The sequence below is a fragment of the Neovison vison genome, chromosome 10 (assembly GCF_020171115.1).
Source record: "Neovison vison isolate M4711 chromosome 10, ASM_NN_V1, whole genome shotgun sequence".
NCBI lineage: Eukaryota > Metazoa > Chordata > Mammalia > Carnivora > Mustelidae > Neogale > Neogale vison.
The window spans coordinates 56,340,326-56,361,052 of NC_058100.1; the positions used below are offsets into that span (position 1 = coordinate 56,340,326).

Genomic DNA, 20,727 nt, shown 5'->3' on the forward strand with positions numbered 1-20,727 from the left:
TGGGTCCTGCCCACAACTGACTGATTTCCAGGGCACCCAGGGAGAAGATCTCAGGGTTCAGAAAGAGTAGGCAGGAAAGGCAGCTCTCTCTTACTCTCTTCGGTCATTCTTTCCCTGTTTTCAGTTTCATCTTCACCTTTTCCAAATTATCTTTCCCTCTTCATCCTCATGTCAACTTCCTTCATTTCTTTGTGTTCTTCTAAGTTCTCCAGTCCTATTTTTCATTAGTAGTAATCTTCTTTTTCCATTTCCTTCCTGAATTACCATTCTTTATGGCTCTAAGTCTTCTTTCTAGATTATCTTTTTAAGTGTCCTTTGGTTGGGGCCCATTTTTTAAAAATCAAGTTTCCTCTTTTCTCTTCCTGATATTTAATTCTTCTCTCTAGGAATGATCCATGTGGTTGTTTGCTTTAAGGCTGCTTTGAAAGCCTCGGAAATTACTCCAGGGAATATGCTGTCAGTCGAGAATTTCCTAGTAGTCTTACATCCTTGACACATAAAAAAATGTCCCTTTCCTCACCTGGACTTTGACAGGTTCCATCCAGTGCTCCAGAGTGTCAGCTGTGATGTTCTCAGGCAGAATTACAGGATCACTAGGGGGAATTACGCACGTCGGGGAACACACTGCACCTGAAAGAACAGAAATTTACAGCAGAGACTTGAACTTCTTAGATCTCTGTCTTTTTCATCCTGCAATAAAGTAACTTTGACTTTTTTTAAGAGCAATTACTGTCTACGTTTTGGGTCACCACATTATCATGGTTATAGGCAGGGCTGATACTCATGTACTATGTACATATAAGGATAATTCTACACTCATTGCTAAAGATCCACTACCCCAACTTACCTTCCCTTGAAACGATGCCCACTCCTCTTTCTGATGCATATGGCCCCTCCTCTGGATACTCTGAATCCCTGCATGATCCAGCCATAAAAGTTTAACTCCTGGTCCTGCAGACCTCCAAGACCCTACTCTAGGACTCTGGCCAGCCAAAGACTAAGCTGACTGACTGATGCCTTTTAAGTACATTCAATATGATTCCTGCTTATATGATCTCTGGAAGACTTATAATCATAGCAGTCACTACCTAAGGAATTTACTGGCTGGGGAAAAAAAAATGGCCCAGAAATTATGAAGGCAGATTTATAATGTCTGTTGTTCCACTGAAGATCATTATGCTGGCAGCCAAGAAACCTATGTGATTAAAAGAGGAAGCAACAGGAAATTAGAAGCAGACTTTGGTCATGTGTTAGCCTCCTGAAGGAAAATCTTGCTCTGCTCCCTTGTATGTGGGGCTCAAGTATCTTCTAAAACTCTATCCAAAGATGACATACTCCCAGGGTTCTCTGTTTCCTCATCTACAGATTTCTATCTACGAATATACACGAAACCGAGTCGGAGCCCACCTGTGAGAGCCCACCTGTAGAGGCCTTTCATTAGAATGGTCTCTGGTTCTAGCCTCAGTTCAGAATACTGCGTGTACCTGAGGACCGAGTCCAGATGTTTCTTTCATCTCTGACTTGAATTTGAAATCCTCCTCAGACTTCAGCTTCCAGGATTTCTCCCGTCCTTGCTCTCCCACTGTCTTGGTGGGGATCCGCCATGAGTGTTGAACACAGGAATGAATGAATGATATATACCCCAGATCGCTGGGGCTTTTTCTGGTTTTGCTGAGGTTGGAAAGGCTTGGGAGAGACCCCCTGTATGCAGATACAGAGCTGCATGCAATTGCTTAGATTGTTTCCAAGCTTCTTTTTGGCTCTCGCTGTCTCTACTTCTATGTTTTTTTGCAAACTTGTAAAATAATTCAAAATGCTACATGACTCCCAAGAGCTTTATATATGTGAGTGTGTGACATTTTAATGCAGAAATTAGAGAGTGGGGAGATGAGACTTTGCTCATGAAACACCACTCAAGAGGCCCTGTCCCAGCACCCCACTACTCCATGCCTGGTCGTGAGATATCTTGGGGCAAAGAACAACCTAAAGATGGTAGAGAACCATCTCTGAAACTAACAAACTTTCTTATTCACTCAAATTATGCCCACTGGCATTATGCAGTTAGAATGGCATGAAATTACTCCTGACTTGGGAAGCCTGGGTATCTCAGCCAGCTGAGCATCCAACTCTTGATTTTTGGCTCAGAGTCATGAGATCAAGCCCCATGTTGGGCTCCATGCTCGGTACAGAGTCTGCCCGAGATTCTCTGCCTCCCCTCACTTTCTGCCCCTCCCTCCGCTTATGGGTGTCCTCTTTTTCTCTCTTGCTCTCTAAAATAAATAAATAAATAAAATCTTAAAAAAATATTATTCCTTGCTTATGCAGTTCAGAACTCAGGGTTAATCTTACAAAGTTTTCCATAAACAGCATCTCTTTTCTGTGATGCTTAGGTCCAGCCAGGGCCAAATTGAATTAACATCACTATAAATCAGCTCCGACCACAGAGACCCTTAGTTGCCATTACTTGATTAAGAATTTGCCTGTAGGTTCTGGAGCCTGGTCCCCTGTAGGGAAAGAATGGTTGAAGAGCAACCTGAACAAATGCAATCTCAAATCATCCCTTTTAGGAACTCTCTGCTCCAGTAAAAACTGCCGGAAGACCAGAGAAGGGGCCCAGCACAGGCATGGTGCTTGGCTACACATTCCCACCCTTCCTCTTGGACTAAACTCAACTCCTGCCACAAATAACTCCACCTCCTGCCTGCAGCGAGTGGGGAACACGACCAGACATTCCACAAAGAGCTCAGCAGCCACACCAATGTCACACGCATGTGGAAGGGTAAAAAGAAGGAGTTTGACATAAATTTTATTTTTTACTGAACCACCTAAAAGTCAACTTGCATTTCCATCTACTCCTCAGGGAGAACAATGGCTTGGACTCAAACTCCAGCCAGGCCTAATAAAAGGATTATTTGAAAGCAGAATTTACAACCTCTTCCCAAACTTACCAATTCCGTATCCCTGTTCACACTTGTACTCCACAAAATTCAGCTCCGAGGGGGGTGGTGGGCATTCCCCTTGCAGGTTCTCACACAACTTGAACTCCTCAGTCCATAGTCCCTCCTTAGTGCAGAGGATGGGACGCTAGAATATCAAAGGTAAACACGTCCATGCTTGTTTTGTTAACTTCATTTAGAGCAGGGGAAAAAAGTGGTCTGATGAAATGGTAGTTTCTCCAACTCTTAGAACCTGGACTAAAAGATACTTCTGAAATAATAAACCATGTTGTTACTGACCGAAAAAAAAAAGTCAAGACAATCTTTTGATGTTTGGATGTGAAGAAATCATGAACAATTTTGTCATTAATAAAATTTATTAATAATGTGTTGGATATATGGATTCTGTGAATTGTTAACTGTAGCCCACATATTTGGAGATATTTTCAAAATTTTTTTCACAGATGGTGTTGTTTTGCATGGATTCATCCATACAAGCACACAAACGCTGCTTGTAGCAAATGTCAGATTTTTTTTTTTTCAAGGGGGTATGATCCGGTGAAACCAATTCATAATTTTTCCAAAGGTATTTTTACTTTCTGCTTAAATAGACACATCATAGTTGCTTTTGATCTCACCAAAATTTTATTTTATTTTAGTTCTCCATATGTGTGCTGGCTTGTGTGACTCTTGGCTCCACATCCCCAATAATCACAAAGGATACTTACTGTACACAGTTCACAGAGAAAACAGTGTTAACTCACAAAACCCAAGAAAGCAAGATTTTAGAAACTGTAGATAACTCTCCCTTCATCTGGGGCCAACTCCTTGAGGCCTTAAACAATCAGTGCAAACGGATGTGTTTGATTTCTCAGGAGTCTCATTTCATGGCATGTTCTTTTCACATCTGTCCAGCAGTGCTTACCATGGAGTGCTGGACACTGAGACAGACATGTGTCAGGAGAGCAGTCAAGGTCATTGATCTCTGCCTAGGAAGTCGGCTTAACTTCCTGTCTTGTGTGTGTGTGTGGTGCTTGAAAAGAGTCAAAACTAAAATTGATTTTAATCACATAACCACGATAAGACTGTGGTTTTCATTTGAGACCTCTCATGCCAAAATACTAGGGAGAATGGTAGTCAAATAGTGTTTTCAGCTTTGCCTTTGCCGAGAAATTTGTGTTTCTGATCAAGACTCTGTTCTATTGAAAAATACATCAGCTTTCAGAGCCAGGTTAGGTCAGTGGCCATCCATGGGAGATAATCACACTGCAAAATAAAAAGCCTGTCATTTTTTGGAATTTACCCAGGAACCCAACCCATCAGGTGTTTCCTTTTCCTTTTATCCAAGAGGAAGTTCTAAACTATTCCAAAAATGGGGTTATCTTCCGAATTTTCTATCGAATAATATCAACACACCTGCAGAATCCCAACTTAGTAAGCCCCTGCCTATTGGGATTCGCTCTGATCATTTCTAGTCAACATTCTTGGATTGATCATCAAGATTAGAGCACAGTCTGATCCAAAACCAAGTTCAAGTCATCTTACCCTTCCACTTTCTTGGTTACAGTTGAGCATGCACTGGCTGTTGAGCTCAAAGCCGTTGGTACATTCATACATGCCTTCAAAGACAGGAGAAGGGGGCTCACACACCACTGGGACGCAGCTGCCTTGCTCCCAGATTCCACCCTCCAGGCACTGTATCTTCAGGAAATTGCTGATGAGACATGAAACAAAATAGCCCATTAGACTCCCACAAGGAGGTCATGGGAGAAGACTGGTTCTTAGTGATATGGAATAAGGATTAGCAAATAGGTAGGAGCAGTTGGTTCTGGTTAACCAGATGTCCTACCTCACCAGTCTAACTTCTAAGTCATGGATGTAAAAATCGTAGTGTACACTTAGCAGTGATAGCAAGAGCTATCGTATGGTATCGGCATACCTTGGAGACATGGCAGGTTCTGTTCCAGACCACCATGATGGGAGATCTCGCAATAACGAGAATCAAATGAATTTTTTGGCCCCCAGCGCATATAAAACTTATGTTTGTACTATACTGTAGTCTATTAAGTGTGCAATAGCATGAAAGTATGCAAAACAAGGAAAGCTTAATCACATCTAGATTTTTATTTAAACTGAGAGACACGTGACTCTTCCTTTTACTCAAACACTTAGAGAACATTGTAGTGTTATTAAACGGACTAATTCCAGTTTTGTTGTTTCTCAGGGAATATAGCGGCCCACGGAAAGGGAGGAAGGTGGGAGAACAACAGTCGGTCTGTGAAGCAGTCAGAACACATACAACATTTATTGATTAAGTTTGCTGTCATATGGTTAATGTTCATGGTGCCCCCAAACAATTACAATAATAACATCAAAGAATACTGATCACAGATCACCATAACAAATACAGTAATAATGAAAAAGTCTGAGATATTGCGAGAATTACCAAAACACGACACAGAGACTTGAGGTGAGTAAATACTGTTGGAAAGATGGTACCAATAGATTTTCTCAGTGTAGGGTTGCCACAGACCTTCAACTTGTTAAAAACAAAAAACAAAAAACAAACAAACAAACAAAAAAAAACAACAAAAAAACCCTGCAATATCTTCAAAGCACAATAAAGCGAAACACAATAAAACAAGGGATACCTATAATACTTGATACCTGACTCTCAACAGAGCTTGATAAATATCAGTGCAGGGTCTAGATTATTTACAGTTGGGTTTTATTTAAGCCTTTCATCTCAGAGAAGCCTCACACCTAAGTGCACTGGGAAATGCTAGGTGGGATGAAGGAAAGAAGAAGTTATCACACACTCGGGAGACTACTCAGAAGTGATGTGGGGATCAGCAGTGTTCATATGGTAAGGTAATTGAGGAAGTTGCCAATATTCCTCAGTTCTCCAGAGAAGGGAGAAGGTGCAGCATAGAGATTTTCTTTTAAATATTTTATTTATTTATTTGACAGAGAGAGGTCACAAGTAGGCAGAGGAAAGCAGAGAGAGAGGAGGAAGCAGGCTCCCCACCGAGCAGAGAGCCCAATGCGGGGCTTGATCCCAGGACCCTGAGACCACGACCTGAGCCGAAGGCAGAAGCTCAACCCACTGAGCCACCCAGGTGCCCCGAGATTTTCTTTTAAAAGAGAGACTCTTAGCCTGAACTTTAGAAGGGCAAGAACCTCACTAGAGATTACTATGGCCATTTTGTTTATTTCCAAGTCCATCTTTTCCCTGGACAGCATTCATGGCTTTCGTCAGATTCTCAAAGTAGGCATGACTCAACACTGTCCTGAAAGAACTGCTTTTCCTTCTCATGCACGAACATGGCCTCCAACCAGAGAAGCTGCTTCGAGGTAGAAAGATGTCAACAGAATTAGGTCTTGGTATTGTGAATTCCATTCCATTCCCCTTCTGATTCACTGCCAATTTGAAGGAGCTTTCCATGTTTCTGTTTTAATGCATCCACTTCTGATTCAGAGCAATCCTGGTTACCAGCTTGTGATTCTAAAACAGAAATAATTCCTTGGCCATGGACTCAACCATATGGAGGCCTTGAATTATTATTTTCCAGGGCCATGATGCTCTTTTTAAATTTCAATATGCCCACAACTTTTTATGACTGTAACGTCATTATACAATGCCTCCTGTGTACTTCTCCGGTATTCCAACGTTACACTGAGTAAAATATTTATCACATCATTTTATAAATGTGCACATGTCTCTCTTTCCCAGTAAGGTGGAAACTTGCTGAAGGCAAGGATTGTGCCTTATTCTTGTTCTTAATTCTTGTTTTTAATTCCTCATAATAATCCCTAAATAATATCTGACTTACATCTGGCATTAGTTAAGTATCTTTCAAGTAGAATAATCGAACCAAAGTTCACAGTGTGTTAGGCATATTGCATAGCACATTACACATGGTAACAGACTGAATGATCAGAATAGTCCTCATGAAATAGTATTATTATTCCTAAAAGAAACATACTCAGAAATGTGAAATAATTTGCCCTAGGTCCTATAGCACAGACTGCTCTTTATTTTAAATAATTTAAATAGGGACACCTGGGTGGCTCAGTCAGTTAAGCATCTGCCTTCAGCTCAGGTCACAATCTCAGAGTCCTGGGATCAAGCCCAGTGTCAGGCTCCCTGTTCAGGGGGGAGTCTACTTCTCCCATTCCTACTCCCCCTGCTTGTGCACTCTCTCTTTCTCTCAAATAAATAATATCTTTCAAAGTATCAACTAATTTAAATAAATTTTAATAGTTTAACATAATTTGAACAGTCTCCACTTAGAAATAATGAAGGAGTGTTAGCTTTTATTGGGGCAAAGTTATTATATAACATTAGTTTCAGATATGCAACACGAAAATTTGATATTTATATATATACAAAGTGATCACCACAATAACTCCAGTTACTATTTTCAGCACACTTTTGACCTCCTTCACCCATTTCATCTATTCCCAACTCCCTTCCCCTCTGATAACCATCTATTTGTTCTCTGTATCCATGAGTTTTATTTGTTCATTTGTTTTGGTTTTTTTAATTCCACGTGTAAGTAAAATATATGGCATTTGTCTTTCCCTGACTTATTTCTCTTAACTTAATATCCTTAAGATCTATCCATGTTGTCACAAATGGCAAAATTTCCTTCTTTTTAATGGCTGAGTAGTATTCTGCTATGGAATAAGTATATACACTACCTTTTCTTTATCCATTCATCCACTGATAGAAACTTGGTTGTTTCCATATCTTGGCTATTGTAAATAATGGTGCAATTAACATAGGGGTGCATATATCCTTCATATTAATGTTTTTATTTTTATTTTTTTTATAAAAAATGGAGTAACTGGATCATACTGTAGTTCTATTCTTTGTTATTTGAGGATCTTCCATACTGTTTTCCATGGTGGCGACACTAATTTACATCCACAAATATATACAAAGGTTCCTTTTTCTCCACATCCTCTTCAACACTATTATTTCTTCTCTTTTGGTTAAGAGCCATTCTAACAGGTTTGAAAGAATATCTCCCTGTGGTTTGGATTTGCATTTACCTGACAATTAGTGACTTTGAACATCTTCTCATGTGTCTGTTGGCCATCTGTATGTCTTCTTTGGAAAAACGTCTATTTAAATCCTCTGCCCATTGTTTAATAGGGTTGTTTGGCTTTTTTGCTATTGGGTTGTATGAGTTCTTTATATATTTGGATATTAACCCCTTATTGGTTGTATGATTTGCAAGCATTATCTCCCATTCAGTAGGTTGCCATTTCATTTTCTTGATGGTTTCCTTTGCTGTGAAGTTTTTTAGTTTCATATAGTCCCAATTGTTTATTTTTGTGGCCTTTGATTTTGGAATCAAATCCAAAAATCCAAAGCCAAGACCAATGCTGAAGAATTTATCTCCTATGTTTTCTTCTAAGAGTTTAATGGTTTCAGGCCTTAGATTCACATCTTTGATCCACTGGGGGTCAATTTTTGTGTAGGATGTAAGACAGTGGTCTAGTTTCACTGTTTCACATGTGGCTGACCAGTTTTTCCCAACACCATTTATTGTCCCTTCCCCCCTGAATATTCTTGGCTCTTTTGTTGTAAATTTATATATATATATATATGAAAAATATATATATTTGTGGGTTTATTGCTGGGATCTCTATTCTGTTTCATTGATAGAAATGTCTGTTTCTATAACAATGCCATTTTTTTTTTTACCATAGCTTTGTAGTATAGGTTGAAATCAGGGAGTGTGACACCTCCAGCTTTATTCTTCTTTCTCAAGATTTCTTCAGCTATTCAGAGTCTTTTGGCCCCATACAAATTTTAGAACTGTTTCTTCTAGTTCTGTGAAAAACACCATTGGGATTTTAATAGGGACTGCAGTGAATCTGTAGATAGCTTTGGGTAGTATGGATACTTTAACAATATTCATTCTCCAATCCAAGAGTATGGAATGTCTTTCCATTTATTTTTTCTTCCTCAATTCCTTTCATCAACATCTTTGAGTTTCAGTATACAGGTGTTTTACCTCCTTGGTTAAAATTATTCCTAGGCATTTTATTCCTTTTGATGCAATTTTACATGGGGTTGTTTTCTTAATTTCTGTAGTTGTTTGTTATTAGTATATAGAAATAATTTTATTGATTCACTTATTAGTTCTTCACTGAACTATTAAATACAATTTTGCTGAATTCATTTATTAGTTCTAATGATTTTTTGTGAAATCTTTAGAGTTTTATCTATATAGTATCATATCATCTGCTGATTGTGACAGTGCTACTTCTTTCCGATTTGGATGTTTTTAATTTCTTTTTCTTGCCTAATTGCTGTGGCTAAGACTTCCAATACTATGTTGAATAAAAGCAGCAAGAGTGGGCATCTTTGTCATGTTCCTAATCTTAGAGGAAAAGCTTTCAGCTTTTTACTCTTTAGTACGATGTTAAACAGTTATTGAGATTCATACTTTTATTCCCAGGAATATTTCAGGGTAGAAGTTTGATTTTATGACTAGAATTCTTAAGCATCATGGCTTATGAACATATATCTACGATCTGTTAATAATACTATTTTTGAGTTATATTTTAGATGTTTGGCAAAATATCTATGTACATTATTTCACTGAATCCTCCAAATGGCAGTTAAGGTAAATATATTATTAACCATGTATAGAAGGGAACTGAGCATGAGAGAAATTTAAAGCTAGCTCAAAGATCCACAGTAAAAAGTATATTAGGACCAGGGCCTAGGTGAGTAGCTGCCAAAGCCTGTCGTCCTCCCAACTGTGTCCAATTTAACTCTTCTTTTCATTCTCTACAGCCCACTTTGAATATTAATAGCATCTCTATCCTATTCAATATCCCAGATGTCCTTTATCCTGATACCATATTTATAAGTCTGGCAAAAAAAAAAAAAAAAAGAGAGAAGATGATTCATTTTAAATTTCTGTATTGAGTAAAAAATTACATATAGAATATTACACAAATCTTAGTATACAGCTTAAATAATTTTTACATGTGAATACACCTGGGTAATCATGCAGATCAAGATATAGAGTATTTCCAGCGCTCCAGAATTTCCCTGGTGTTCCTTACAGTTAAACCTTCCCATAGCCTTGCAATATACACTATTCTGACTTTCATCAGCATAGATTATGTTTGCCTGTTCTTGAAATTTATATAAATAAAATCACACACTATGTACTATTAAGTATATGCCTTCTTTCCCTGAAGGAAGATGCCACTTAAAAATATCTTCTCAAATCTATTTTCAATGAAAGTTTTGTAGTTGATTATAACTAAACTCTTTTTTGTCCCTCTTATAGGCTGAATATTCTACTCTTCTTTCACATTACAGAGTTTATATCCTCCCAGGGACTCTCTTCTTTCTACTACCTCCCACAGATGAAATCCTTCCCCTACCTCTACTGAACTGACATCCTCCAGCTGGTGAGAGCAGGCAATACCACTGACACCAGGGGAGAGGCAAGGCTGTAAAACCTTGCATGTCAGCATGGTTATAAAGGAAAACCCTTGCTTGGCCAAAACGATAATATTTTGACTTCATGTAGTATTTTTCTCTGAATTGGTTGGAACTCTTCAATAGCCCTCCCTTTTCTTGCCCAGCATGAAGAACCATTCAAGAATGCCAATTTCATATATTTCCTTGCCAGTTTATTAACCTCAGTGGTGAAGGTAGATATATCAAACTTGCACAGGGAAGAGTGATTGCCCATTGTAGGTGGTAGCTAAACAATAGGACAGGCCCTCTGATGCAAACCACCAGCAGTATCAGTGAAACAGAGAGAAGGAGAATGCTGGAAGACAGAAAGGAAAGCAGCACAGCTCCCACTGATACCTATGAATTCCACAGGAGACACTACAGGCAGGAATGAGAGGAGGTTGGGAGGCAAACCTGATTCCCTAGGAAATGACCTTTCTTTTCTATAGGAGTCCCTTTCTATAGAAGTTGCTTCCTCAACTTCATGGATTCTCCTTCCCAGTTTCTTCTCCCTTGTATGGGAATGGCCTCCTATGGCCATCTCTCCATGCAACTCTCACAGCTTCTACATGGCCCTCTTAACAGATGATCCACTTCAAGTTCTACCCTCAGACTGCTCACAACCCATTTGGTTGGTCAATTCCTCAAGGCCCAATAGCAAGCCTTGTGTCACTCGTGCCATGTCCATGCCTGTGAATCCCTGTTGATGGCACTAACCTTAAGATCCCATGTTATAGAGCCTAGCACTTGAGTGCCAGGGGCAGGTTCTGGCCATAAGAGACCGTGATTGTGGCAAGAATTCAGTGTCCTGGATTCCTCTTAGCTCCAGGAAATTTGGTTTCCACAAAGGACCCTTGAAGGGGACGAAAGCCTATAGCAATGGCAAGACTTCAATTTCCAGAGATGCCACAGCTCTCCCTCTTCTAAGTTTAGTGTTAAAGAGTGTCCTCTGAGCCTTTTAAAATCATTAATGAAGAAAACTGGTTTATTTACCGTGGTTCAACTCCTTCACATAAGGTGTTATGAATCAAGATTTAAGAGGCCCTTTGAAACCATGACGTGAAGGTTTGCATTTCAAAGAATGATGGCATTGACTACTACTTCAATGCACAGAGGCAGACCCTCACCAGGCCAGGGATTCCAAGCTTCTTTGCTAGTCCTGTTGAAATGTCCTTCACATGAAACTCTCTACTCACTGACTATTAGCTGTCTATATTTTCTTCATTCCAGTGGAGTAAAAGAGACTAAACTATCACATTAGGAACCATGAAGTGACTTGCACAATGCCACCTTGCAAGCAATTCACTGCCAAAAGAAAGAACAGAATGCAGGGTTTTCAAATCATAATATAACACCCCAATCCTCAGACCGATGGCTTCCAAGTGACATTTGTAGACCAATCATGCAGGAGACACTTAAAAAAACCAAGATTGACACTCTTACTAAATCAGGTGTCCTGGGACTGCCCTACACTCTATTTTTTTAACTGGCCAGCAGTTTTTATATGGAGCCGGGTTGGCAAACCACTAAAATCTATGTTACCTATCTACGGAAAAAATTAATCTTAGGTGTAGAAATCAGAGAGCAAAATCACATACCTAACATCCCTGGTTAAAAAGGCTATCTGCTTAGCAAAGACCAAACAGGAACAGTTATAGCAAGACAACTTACTCTGTAAATGGCATCATGAGAGGAGTTGGGGCTAGAGGAAGGTCTGTATTTATTTTCCTTCAAACTACTCCAGACAAATCACCATAACTTCCAAGTTAGAAGATGCTTTTTCCAATTTCCAGAACTCGTGGTATCCACCTAGTGCTGAAAATCCAGCTGTGCTCTTTCTGCTTCTTACACCATTGCCAGAAATAAAGATCTTGTAATCAAGACTTGGCTGAAAATTTGATTGATGTTGCTTGAGGCACACATGAGTCTACCCTACCCCATTTTTCTATCACCACTGCAGAGTTTTCACAAAAGTAATATTTATTTTTCACTGGAGAAAATATAAATATGATTGTTGAGTCCAAGAGAGTTATCATGTCTTTACCAATCAAGGGGATCTGGTGTCTCCAATGGGTAGTCCCTCAAGAAAAATAACAATAACAGAAAAACAATAAAATATTGAGCACTTAAGGTCTGGAATTGTGCAGAAGAATATATAACTCTATCATTTTATTCTTAACCCCCTCATGTAAGAAGGACTATTATTATGTGAGTTCTTCATTACCTTATCTTTGCACGTGCTCTTCCTCTACCACCCCCATACCATCATCTACCCTGTTGCTCAAATTTGAAACTTAAAAAAAAATCCTTGATTCTACTCCTTCAATCTTACCTTTTTCCCACCCCCCCATCTGATCTGATTCAATCCATCAGCAAGTCTTCTCAGCTTTTCCTCCCAAATATCTCCAGAATCTATTCCCATACTTCTTGCTTCTCTATTGTCAGGAGTGCTAGTCCAAGTTCCTGCCTCTCACCTCCTAACTGGATACCCCATTTCTCTGGATCACTTCCTATCCAGTTGGCAAGCACCAGTCAGAGAGATATTTTATAAAATAAATAAATACATTACATCATGCCATTTTCTTGCTTAGAACATTTCAAATTTCCTCTTCTTGTATGGAAAAAAAAAATCCAAACTTTCTCACTTCTCAGTCACAAGGTCCTGCGTAATCTGTTCCCACTTTCTCTGACCTCATCTACCCCATTCACTTTCTTTAATGTTCTTTGTCCACATTGGACTTAGAATCCCGAGTACAACCAAGTTCTTTCCTGCCAAAGGACTTTGGTGCTATTCTTTCTGCTTGTGTTTTTCTTTTTGTTCTTCTGACTGGCTCTTCTTCCTATCTAAAAATAATTTTTGCCACCCCAGAGCAACCTTATTTTATACTTTTGTTATTTTTGGCTTTTAATCAAAGTACCTGTGTCTTTCAAGGAATGCATACTCTAATTATATTGGGGTTTTTTTGGTTTTAGTAATTTATTTCCTGTCTCCTCGACTGGAATGTAAACTCGGTGAGATTAAGACCTTATTTACTATTATATCTTCACTCTCCAGCACAATGTATGGTATATAAATGTTTATTTTATAGATGAGATAAGTAAGGTTTAGAAAAGTAGGATAACTTGCCTAGGGTTATCTAACTTGTTAATGGAAGAAAAAGGATTGGTACCATGATCCATCTGATGCCAATGTCTAAATCACAGTATGGAAGCACGATTGTTCCTAGAAATGGAGCTGCAGATAAACTATCTCCTGTTACCTCATACATTTATACTGCATGTCACAAAATACTACCACATAGAACACCCCTAAAAAGGGGGTGTAAAGCAAGAAGTAACTGCATTATTTCCATAACATAGATTCGGAAAAGGAAGCATTCATTGGCTAAGTGTTTTGTGTGGCACACGGTCAGCTTTCGAGTTGAAATTTGAAGCCTCTTTACTCAGAATACAGTTTAGCCCCTTACCACTTACAGTGTGGTCCCCAGAAGAGCAGCACTAGAAGCTCCCAGGAGCTTGTCAGCAATGCGTAATCTCAGATCCCACCTGAGACAGACCCCATCAGAATCTGCACTTAAACAAGATCCCCAAGTGATTCCTTTGCACATTCAAGTTTGAGAAGCACTACTCTAGGCTCTGTTAAAAGACAAACTTCTCTACCCCACCCCTGGGCGAACCATCAGCACTTCCAAAATCAGGGAGTGTGACACCCTCTTAACAAACTGCAGACTGGGTTTCTCAAGCCAATCTCCTCAACGAAGAGCAGGCAGACCTTGGTCATGGTCAGTCCACAGCCCATCAGCGAGCCCAACCTCTGCACAGCAGGCCCTCGAGGTTTAGCTTCAGTCCACTCCACTGGACAAGAATTAGTATTAGTAGGACCATCCCACCAGACACACTGGCTTTGGTTTTCCATTTTTCCCTGACTCACAAAAAAAAAAAAAAAAAAAAAAAAAATGCCCCTTCCAAAGCTCTTCTTCCATGTAAAATAGAGCCTCTCTGTCAAAATGAGCAGTGTGCTAAGTCCTAAAAGTACACAGATAGTTCTACTTCAAAGCCCCACCCCTCACTTCTGTCTTTGGTCTTCCTGCTACTAAAACTTAGGCCTCCAAGTTGGCAGATGCAATAAAGCCCTGTCCCAGGTCTGAACACCTAACTCAAGTTTGGGGCTCCTTCTCCACTTTTGCTGCCCTGCCTTAGTTTTCTAACCTTAGCCTCTCTCATTTTGAGTTCAGTAGCTCCCACTTAATCTCTTTTGCATGAGTCGCTGGGCCTCTCACATAATTCTCCATGGAGCTAACAGGGTTTATCATCTACCAAATCAGGTTACCCCCAGATTTCAAAATATTCTGAAGTTTTTGCAACGCATGCAATTTAAACCCAAACATATACAACGGCAATTAACATTATTGCAGAATTCTAAAATTCATTCCCTTCAGTGTGTATTTGAGGACCCAGTGGTTACAATGAAATGCAGGAGTGAACTGGTTCCAAGACAAATACTATTAAATAGGAATCTCTTGCCTCACCCATCTCTCATCATTCAGTTATTTGTCCATTCATACATCCAGCCAACAAATATTCACTGAACATCTACTACATGCCTATGCATTACATTAGGTCATATGGTTTTAGAAACAAATATTAATACCATAAGAGAACCAGAATACTGACCTATAGGAGCCCAAAGAGGGAGCCCCCAGCACTTCCCTGGGACATGAAGAACATGAGGAAAGAAATACTAAGAGATGGGTTCAATTAGGCAGGGAAGGAGAAGAAGAACATACCTGCCAGAAGATTAATGCATGCAAGAACCCAGAGGAGTGAAAGGTAGAGTCTGTTTGAAATCTTGGCCAAGTGTAAATGGGAAAAGTATATATGTGCCCACCCTCATTTTTGAAATATGTTCAATTTTCTCTTGCTTTATTTTATGGGGAGGAAAAGAGCTTGGGGGAAGGCAGCTGGGACAAAAATCTGGAAGAAAGGGGCCACAAAATGTATGAATTCAATTTCAGAGGACAGGTTCTCTCATTGCAAGAAATCCTTTGCCTATCTTCACCAAGTTTTCATGTATAAATTCCTCCAGGTATTGTTAGATCTCTGCTCCTGGTCAGTCCAACTCATAGACAGGCCTGATAAGAAGTGCTCACAGTGCAAACACATATCCACATCCTCACCTTGGAATTAACTATTCAATCACTGCATGTCCCTGGCCGCTTTCAGAAAGCAAAGCTCTTTCTGTGCCTCCTTGTCTAGAATTCACAGAAACAGTAAAACCCAAACCTGTTAAGGAGTTATCAGGACTTCTAGAAGGTTGTGATATACCTAAGGACTTTTGTGGATTTTACATGGTGGAATCTCATGTCTGCAGTATGCCTAATAGCGCACCTTTTTCATGTGGGCTAGAATGAAAAAGCTGGTTAACATTCTCCTCGAAACTTTCCTTGACTAAAGACAAAGAGTCAGAGGTCCCAGTGACCTTCAGCAGGCTTTTAGTGGCTGTAGTGGGTGATTCCCATCAGGAATACAGTGGCGAAGAGCAGATGATTTGGAATCAGGACACAAACGCTTGAACTCCAGATGTGGCTCTAAATACATCTCCGGTTTAAAAAAAAAAATTACTCAGTTTTCTTTTCTCAGTTTTCCTATCTGAAAAATGGGGTTGATAATAGCATCCTTAGAGACTTATTAGAAGATTACATAAGTTAGTGCATATAAAGTATGTAATAAAATGAATAGCACAAACAATTCTCAATGAGCAGCAGAAATTATTAGCTCCAGTAACAGATCTACTCAACCACACTCCTCTGTCCTTCCCTCTGCTCTCTCTCTCTCTCTCCCTGTGTGTGTGAGATGAGTGGTCAGTGTTAATGTTCTACTCAGTCTTCCCACCCTGCTCAGTTCTTCAGATTTTCGTCCCACTTAGGGTCCTTCAGGAGATGGTTTATAAACCAGTTTGGCCTGACCTGACTCCACCCCTAGACAGCAAAGGCAAGGTCACAATGAAAATGCTCACTCACCGGGCCAAAGGAAGGGATTAGCAGGAGCCTGAGACAGAGAATGGGGCGGGGGGGGGGGGGTGGGGGGGGGTGGGGGGGTGGGGGGGGGGAAGCAAAGAAAAGGCATCAGGGAGAGAAAGTATGGGTTGAAGAAAGTCCTACTGGTCTGTATGTGTGTGTGTGTGTGTGTGTGTGTGTGTGTGTAAAATCCACTGCCATCTCATATAATATTTTGAAAATTACTCTTCTTGATTAATAGATAAATCAGCAGTCAATAAAATATCAAAAGAGGAAGGACAGTTTTACAATCAGATGTTCTCTAGCTTAAGATTGAAGGTCACAGGGAAATTGATGAGTTCAGTGAACGCTGTGTTTAAAGTAAAGGCCTGCATGCCAATTGCTGGAGCCCCATGAAGCCTGCGGCAGGGAGCTGGCCTGCACCCAGGTGTGCACTGGAGTGGCCAAGGCTCGAAGAGGTTTAGTCACTTCGATGCCAAAAGAGGCTGTAATCAATTAGCCTAAAGCTCACATTATCCTACAATGGCAAGAGAATTGAGGATTCCAAGAATAAACTTTGAATGTATTTACTGTAAGCACTAATTATAAAGCCAGACAACATCTTAATGGAAAGAAAACAAAGTTCTATTTCTCACAGATGCATGAGTGTACATAGAGATTATAGTATGTCCCTTAACTGGCAAACCATAGGTAGCACATGTGTCTCTGTCTATGCATACCCATAGGTTTAACAGCTGTTCATATGTGTATATGCACAAGATTATGAGGCAGAGTTTGAAAATTATGTAGATTATTTTACTGACTTTAGAAATTGCAAATTCGGTATATTTAAAGAGGGTTAGCATTTGTTTAAACTACACATTTCCATTTCATTAGCCAAGTCTTTCTTTCCCTTTCTATGATACAATAAAATCAGTTGAACCTCAGAAGTTCAAGGTACAATTCAAAAAGATCAAGAGTCTCAAAATCTAAGTGACGTCTCCAGGACATGCCCTTTCATTCTGCTCCCCAAACAGTCTGACCTTGTGTGCCTGCCCCAATTTTTGAAATATGTCCAGCTCTATCTTGCTGCCTATTTCATTTCTGTGTCTTTCCCCCCCACAGCACCCTTTTCCCTCGGATGGTCTACTGTAGTATTTAGATAACTCCCTGACTTGAAAGCAGCATGAGGGGGTTCTATTTGGGGGAGGGAACGGCAAATATATTTTTAAAATTTCATGAACTTCCTGTTTTCGTGAGTGTGTGTGAGTGTGTGTGTGTGTGTGTGTGTGTGGGTGTTTTGTAGGCAGAGGAAGGGTACTCTCCCACTGGCCCTGGTTACCAAAGACCTGTACGTCCTACTTGGAATGCCAGCTTCAGTCTTTCTGTCCCTATGTTGTTTTTCAGGTGTATAGGCCATCAACAATGGATGGGAGACAATAGCCACTGATAAAAATGTAGCTGAGTGTTTTCCTTGTTAAAGACCTTTACCTGCTAAACACACCAAAAGCAACGGTCATTTTGCAAGGGTCATTAACCTGATGATGATAATGGTAATGATAAAATACCAGGAACTGCCGACCTAAAGCGTCATATGACTAAGAACTGTGTTCACTTCTTTACATCTATTATCCAATTCAATCCTTATAAAAAGCTATAAGTACTTCTATTTCCTAATATCCTTTTTGTAAATAAAAACAGTGATGTTCAGTATAGATCAGTAACTTACCCAAGGTCTAAGAACTAATAGGTGGCAGAGTTAAGATTCAAACTTGGATCTCATTAATCCCAGAACCTATGGGCATTACCACTAAGCCGAGATGAATTTTGGACTAAGGAAAGCCTTCCTAGCATTTTGACTAAATTTTCTTTTTTAGGGAAGTTTCAGGGAAGTACTTAATCTTTAAACTCAATTTTAGAGATCTTAAAAATGTACCCATATTCAGTCTTCAAGGAAGACCAGGATCCAATCAATCATCTTGGGTGTGAGTAGAGAACAATTCACCAAAACCTATCTGGAGGAAGAAGATAAAACCTTGACTGTTCACTCAGACCCGAGTTCTCCAAGTATTACCTTAAGTAGCACCCACTAATATTGTGCCTGTGCAGTAATATATTACAGTTTCTCTGTTTTTGTTTCTATTTTTTTTTTCTGGTGGCAATAAATTGTTATGTATCACTTCTCTCAATGGTGTTCTGCCAAAGTGTTAACTCCTCTCATTGATTCTACTGAGATAGAAAATAAAATACAGACTTCTAGAGCTGGAAATCACTCAAGCTTCCCCCTTAGTTTACAGATGTGCAGGGAAAAAAGGTCCAGAGAGACGTAGTAATTTGCTCAATACTGAAAGTCTTCTTAGCCAAGAACATGGGCTTTGGAGTCAGAATTGTTGAACACAAATCGGCTGAGTGATTGTGGGGAGGTTGCTAATGATACTCTGGGTCTTAGTTTCCTCATCTGTCTAATAATATACTGAAACATATTATTATTATTATAGTATATCAATCGATGCATTACTATATCATAATATACCATATTATACTATCATCTTATTATATCATCAACCCAACAGAACAGAGCCAAGGCCTTAAGCTTTTTAACTCTCTGCCATACCAAACCACCTTTGTGTGTAGAGATGGGTCAAGTCCACATGTATTGTCCACGACCATCCCAAGCCCTCCCCCACACAGAGGAGACAAACTCCCATTAAAGAGGTTTACCAACACTAAATAGTTCTAATGTGAGGCCTATTTTTTATAGTCTTGACCTACATTTGTGTTTATAGAACTTAAATATATCTGTGTTCTTTGGAAAAGTGGATACCATGAGTGACTCTCAGAAAGTATGGCTGTTTACAATCACTCTAAAAAAGATCTGACTACCGCAGCACCTTTCAAATGGCATCTTGATGAATGACTTACAGAGGGAGAGGCTGTCTAAGTTAGAGGGTTGGGATAATTTGTAAGTTAAATTAATTATGAGTCCTAATGAGGTTAATCTAACCTTCCCACATAAAGATAACACCTAATGAGAAAAAGGAAACCATGGGAATGAAAGATAAGGGAGAATATAATACGGTCTTTTTGATAAACTGTAAATCAAACACATTTATTTTAGCTTCCTGGGAAGTCAAGTTAATGAAACAACAAAGGAGTGATGAACAATGATGTGTATGTGGAAGGAAATTGTATGGAAGGAAAAGAAAGCAGCTTAAAGGAGCCTGTGGATGTGTTGTAAAATGTCAGTAAGAAAGAACTCATGAAACTACTACAATTTCTTTGGAGTTACAATTGTTTGTATTCTTTTGATTAACTCCAAATATAAATAAGCCCCAAAGAGACATGTAAAAATCTGGCATGCAAAAGTGCTATTATACTAATTTTGAAAGAAGAAAACATTACTCTGGATATTTTTAGACAAGTCAAAATCCCATGACTGATACTGTTCTCACAGAAACAAAGGTTCCCCTAGAACCTTGTGCTTCTTGATTTTGGCTGCTTATTAGAGAGACTTGGGAAGCTTTGCAAAACACTAATGCCTGTGTCCCACTTGCAGAGATTCTGATGTAATTGGTTTGGGGCATGAGCTGAATATTAAGATTTTTTAAATCTTGCCAAATGATACTAATGTGCATCCAGGTATGAGAACTGTTGCTCTTGTGAGCTTGTTGAGAGGTCTAATCCATTTGTGTGACTACTAACTTGTATCGAGTTGTGCTAATCAAGTTTATATGTGTGCTGAACAGATAAAAGTAAACAGTCTTTGGAGAACACAATTCCTTCCTTGTTACTGAGACAATTGCTAGAAAAAAGAAACATACACATATATTTTTTAGAGTTCTTCTACTCTAAAGCCCTTCACCATTGGTTAGTATCAACTTTAATATCAAATTCCATAATATTTTTCTAACATTTATTTTCATTCATTCATAAAGTATTTATTGGTACCTACCAATAAATGTCATAACCATTGGTTACATGAAGCTAAACAAATATTTCTGGCCTCTTGGAGAATATAGACAAGTAACCAGACCATTTCTACTTAGCAAGGTAGATGCTGTTGTCAAGGAAGCTCTGTGTGCAATGTAGCCCTGGGAAGGGCAGTGCTTACAGACTGGGGAGATTTGGTAGTCTTCCTAGATAAAACTGTAAGAGTCAGAGTCAGCAAAGGCAAAGGTCACTGTTGGGGAGAGCTCTGGCCAAGAGGCACATGAGCCATGGCTTAGATAAGGAAGTAAAATCAACCCAATGGTATGAGAGCCTACAGAATGAAAAGGAAAATCAGAGAGTGAAAAAG

General features: G+C 39.4%; 1 protein-coding gene across 1 annotated transcript in view; it reads right to left on the reverse strand.

Moving 5' to 3' along the window:
• Positions 1–20,727, reverse strand: part of PAPPA2 (pappalysin 2) — a 292,512-nt gene that overhangs the window by 46,256 nt on the left and 225,529 nt on the right. Inside the window, exons 17-19 of the mRNA XM_044267353.1 lie at positions 4,482–4,650; positions 2,949–3,084; positions 521–630 (exon numbers count right to left, since the gene is read on the reverse strand). Of these exons, the coding sequence (XP_044123288.1) occupies positions 521–630; positions 2,949–3,084; positions 4,482–4,650 (415 nt within the window). The remainder of the gene's footprint in view (positions 1–520; positions 631–2,948; positions 3,085–4,481; positions 4,651–20,727) is intronic.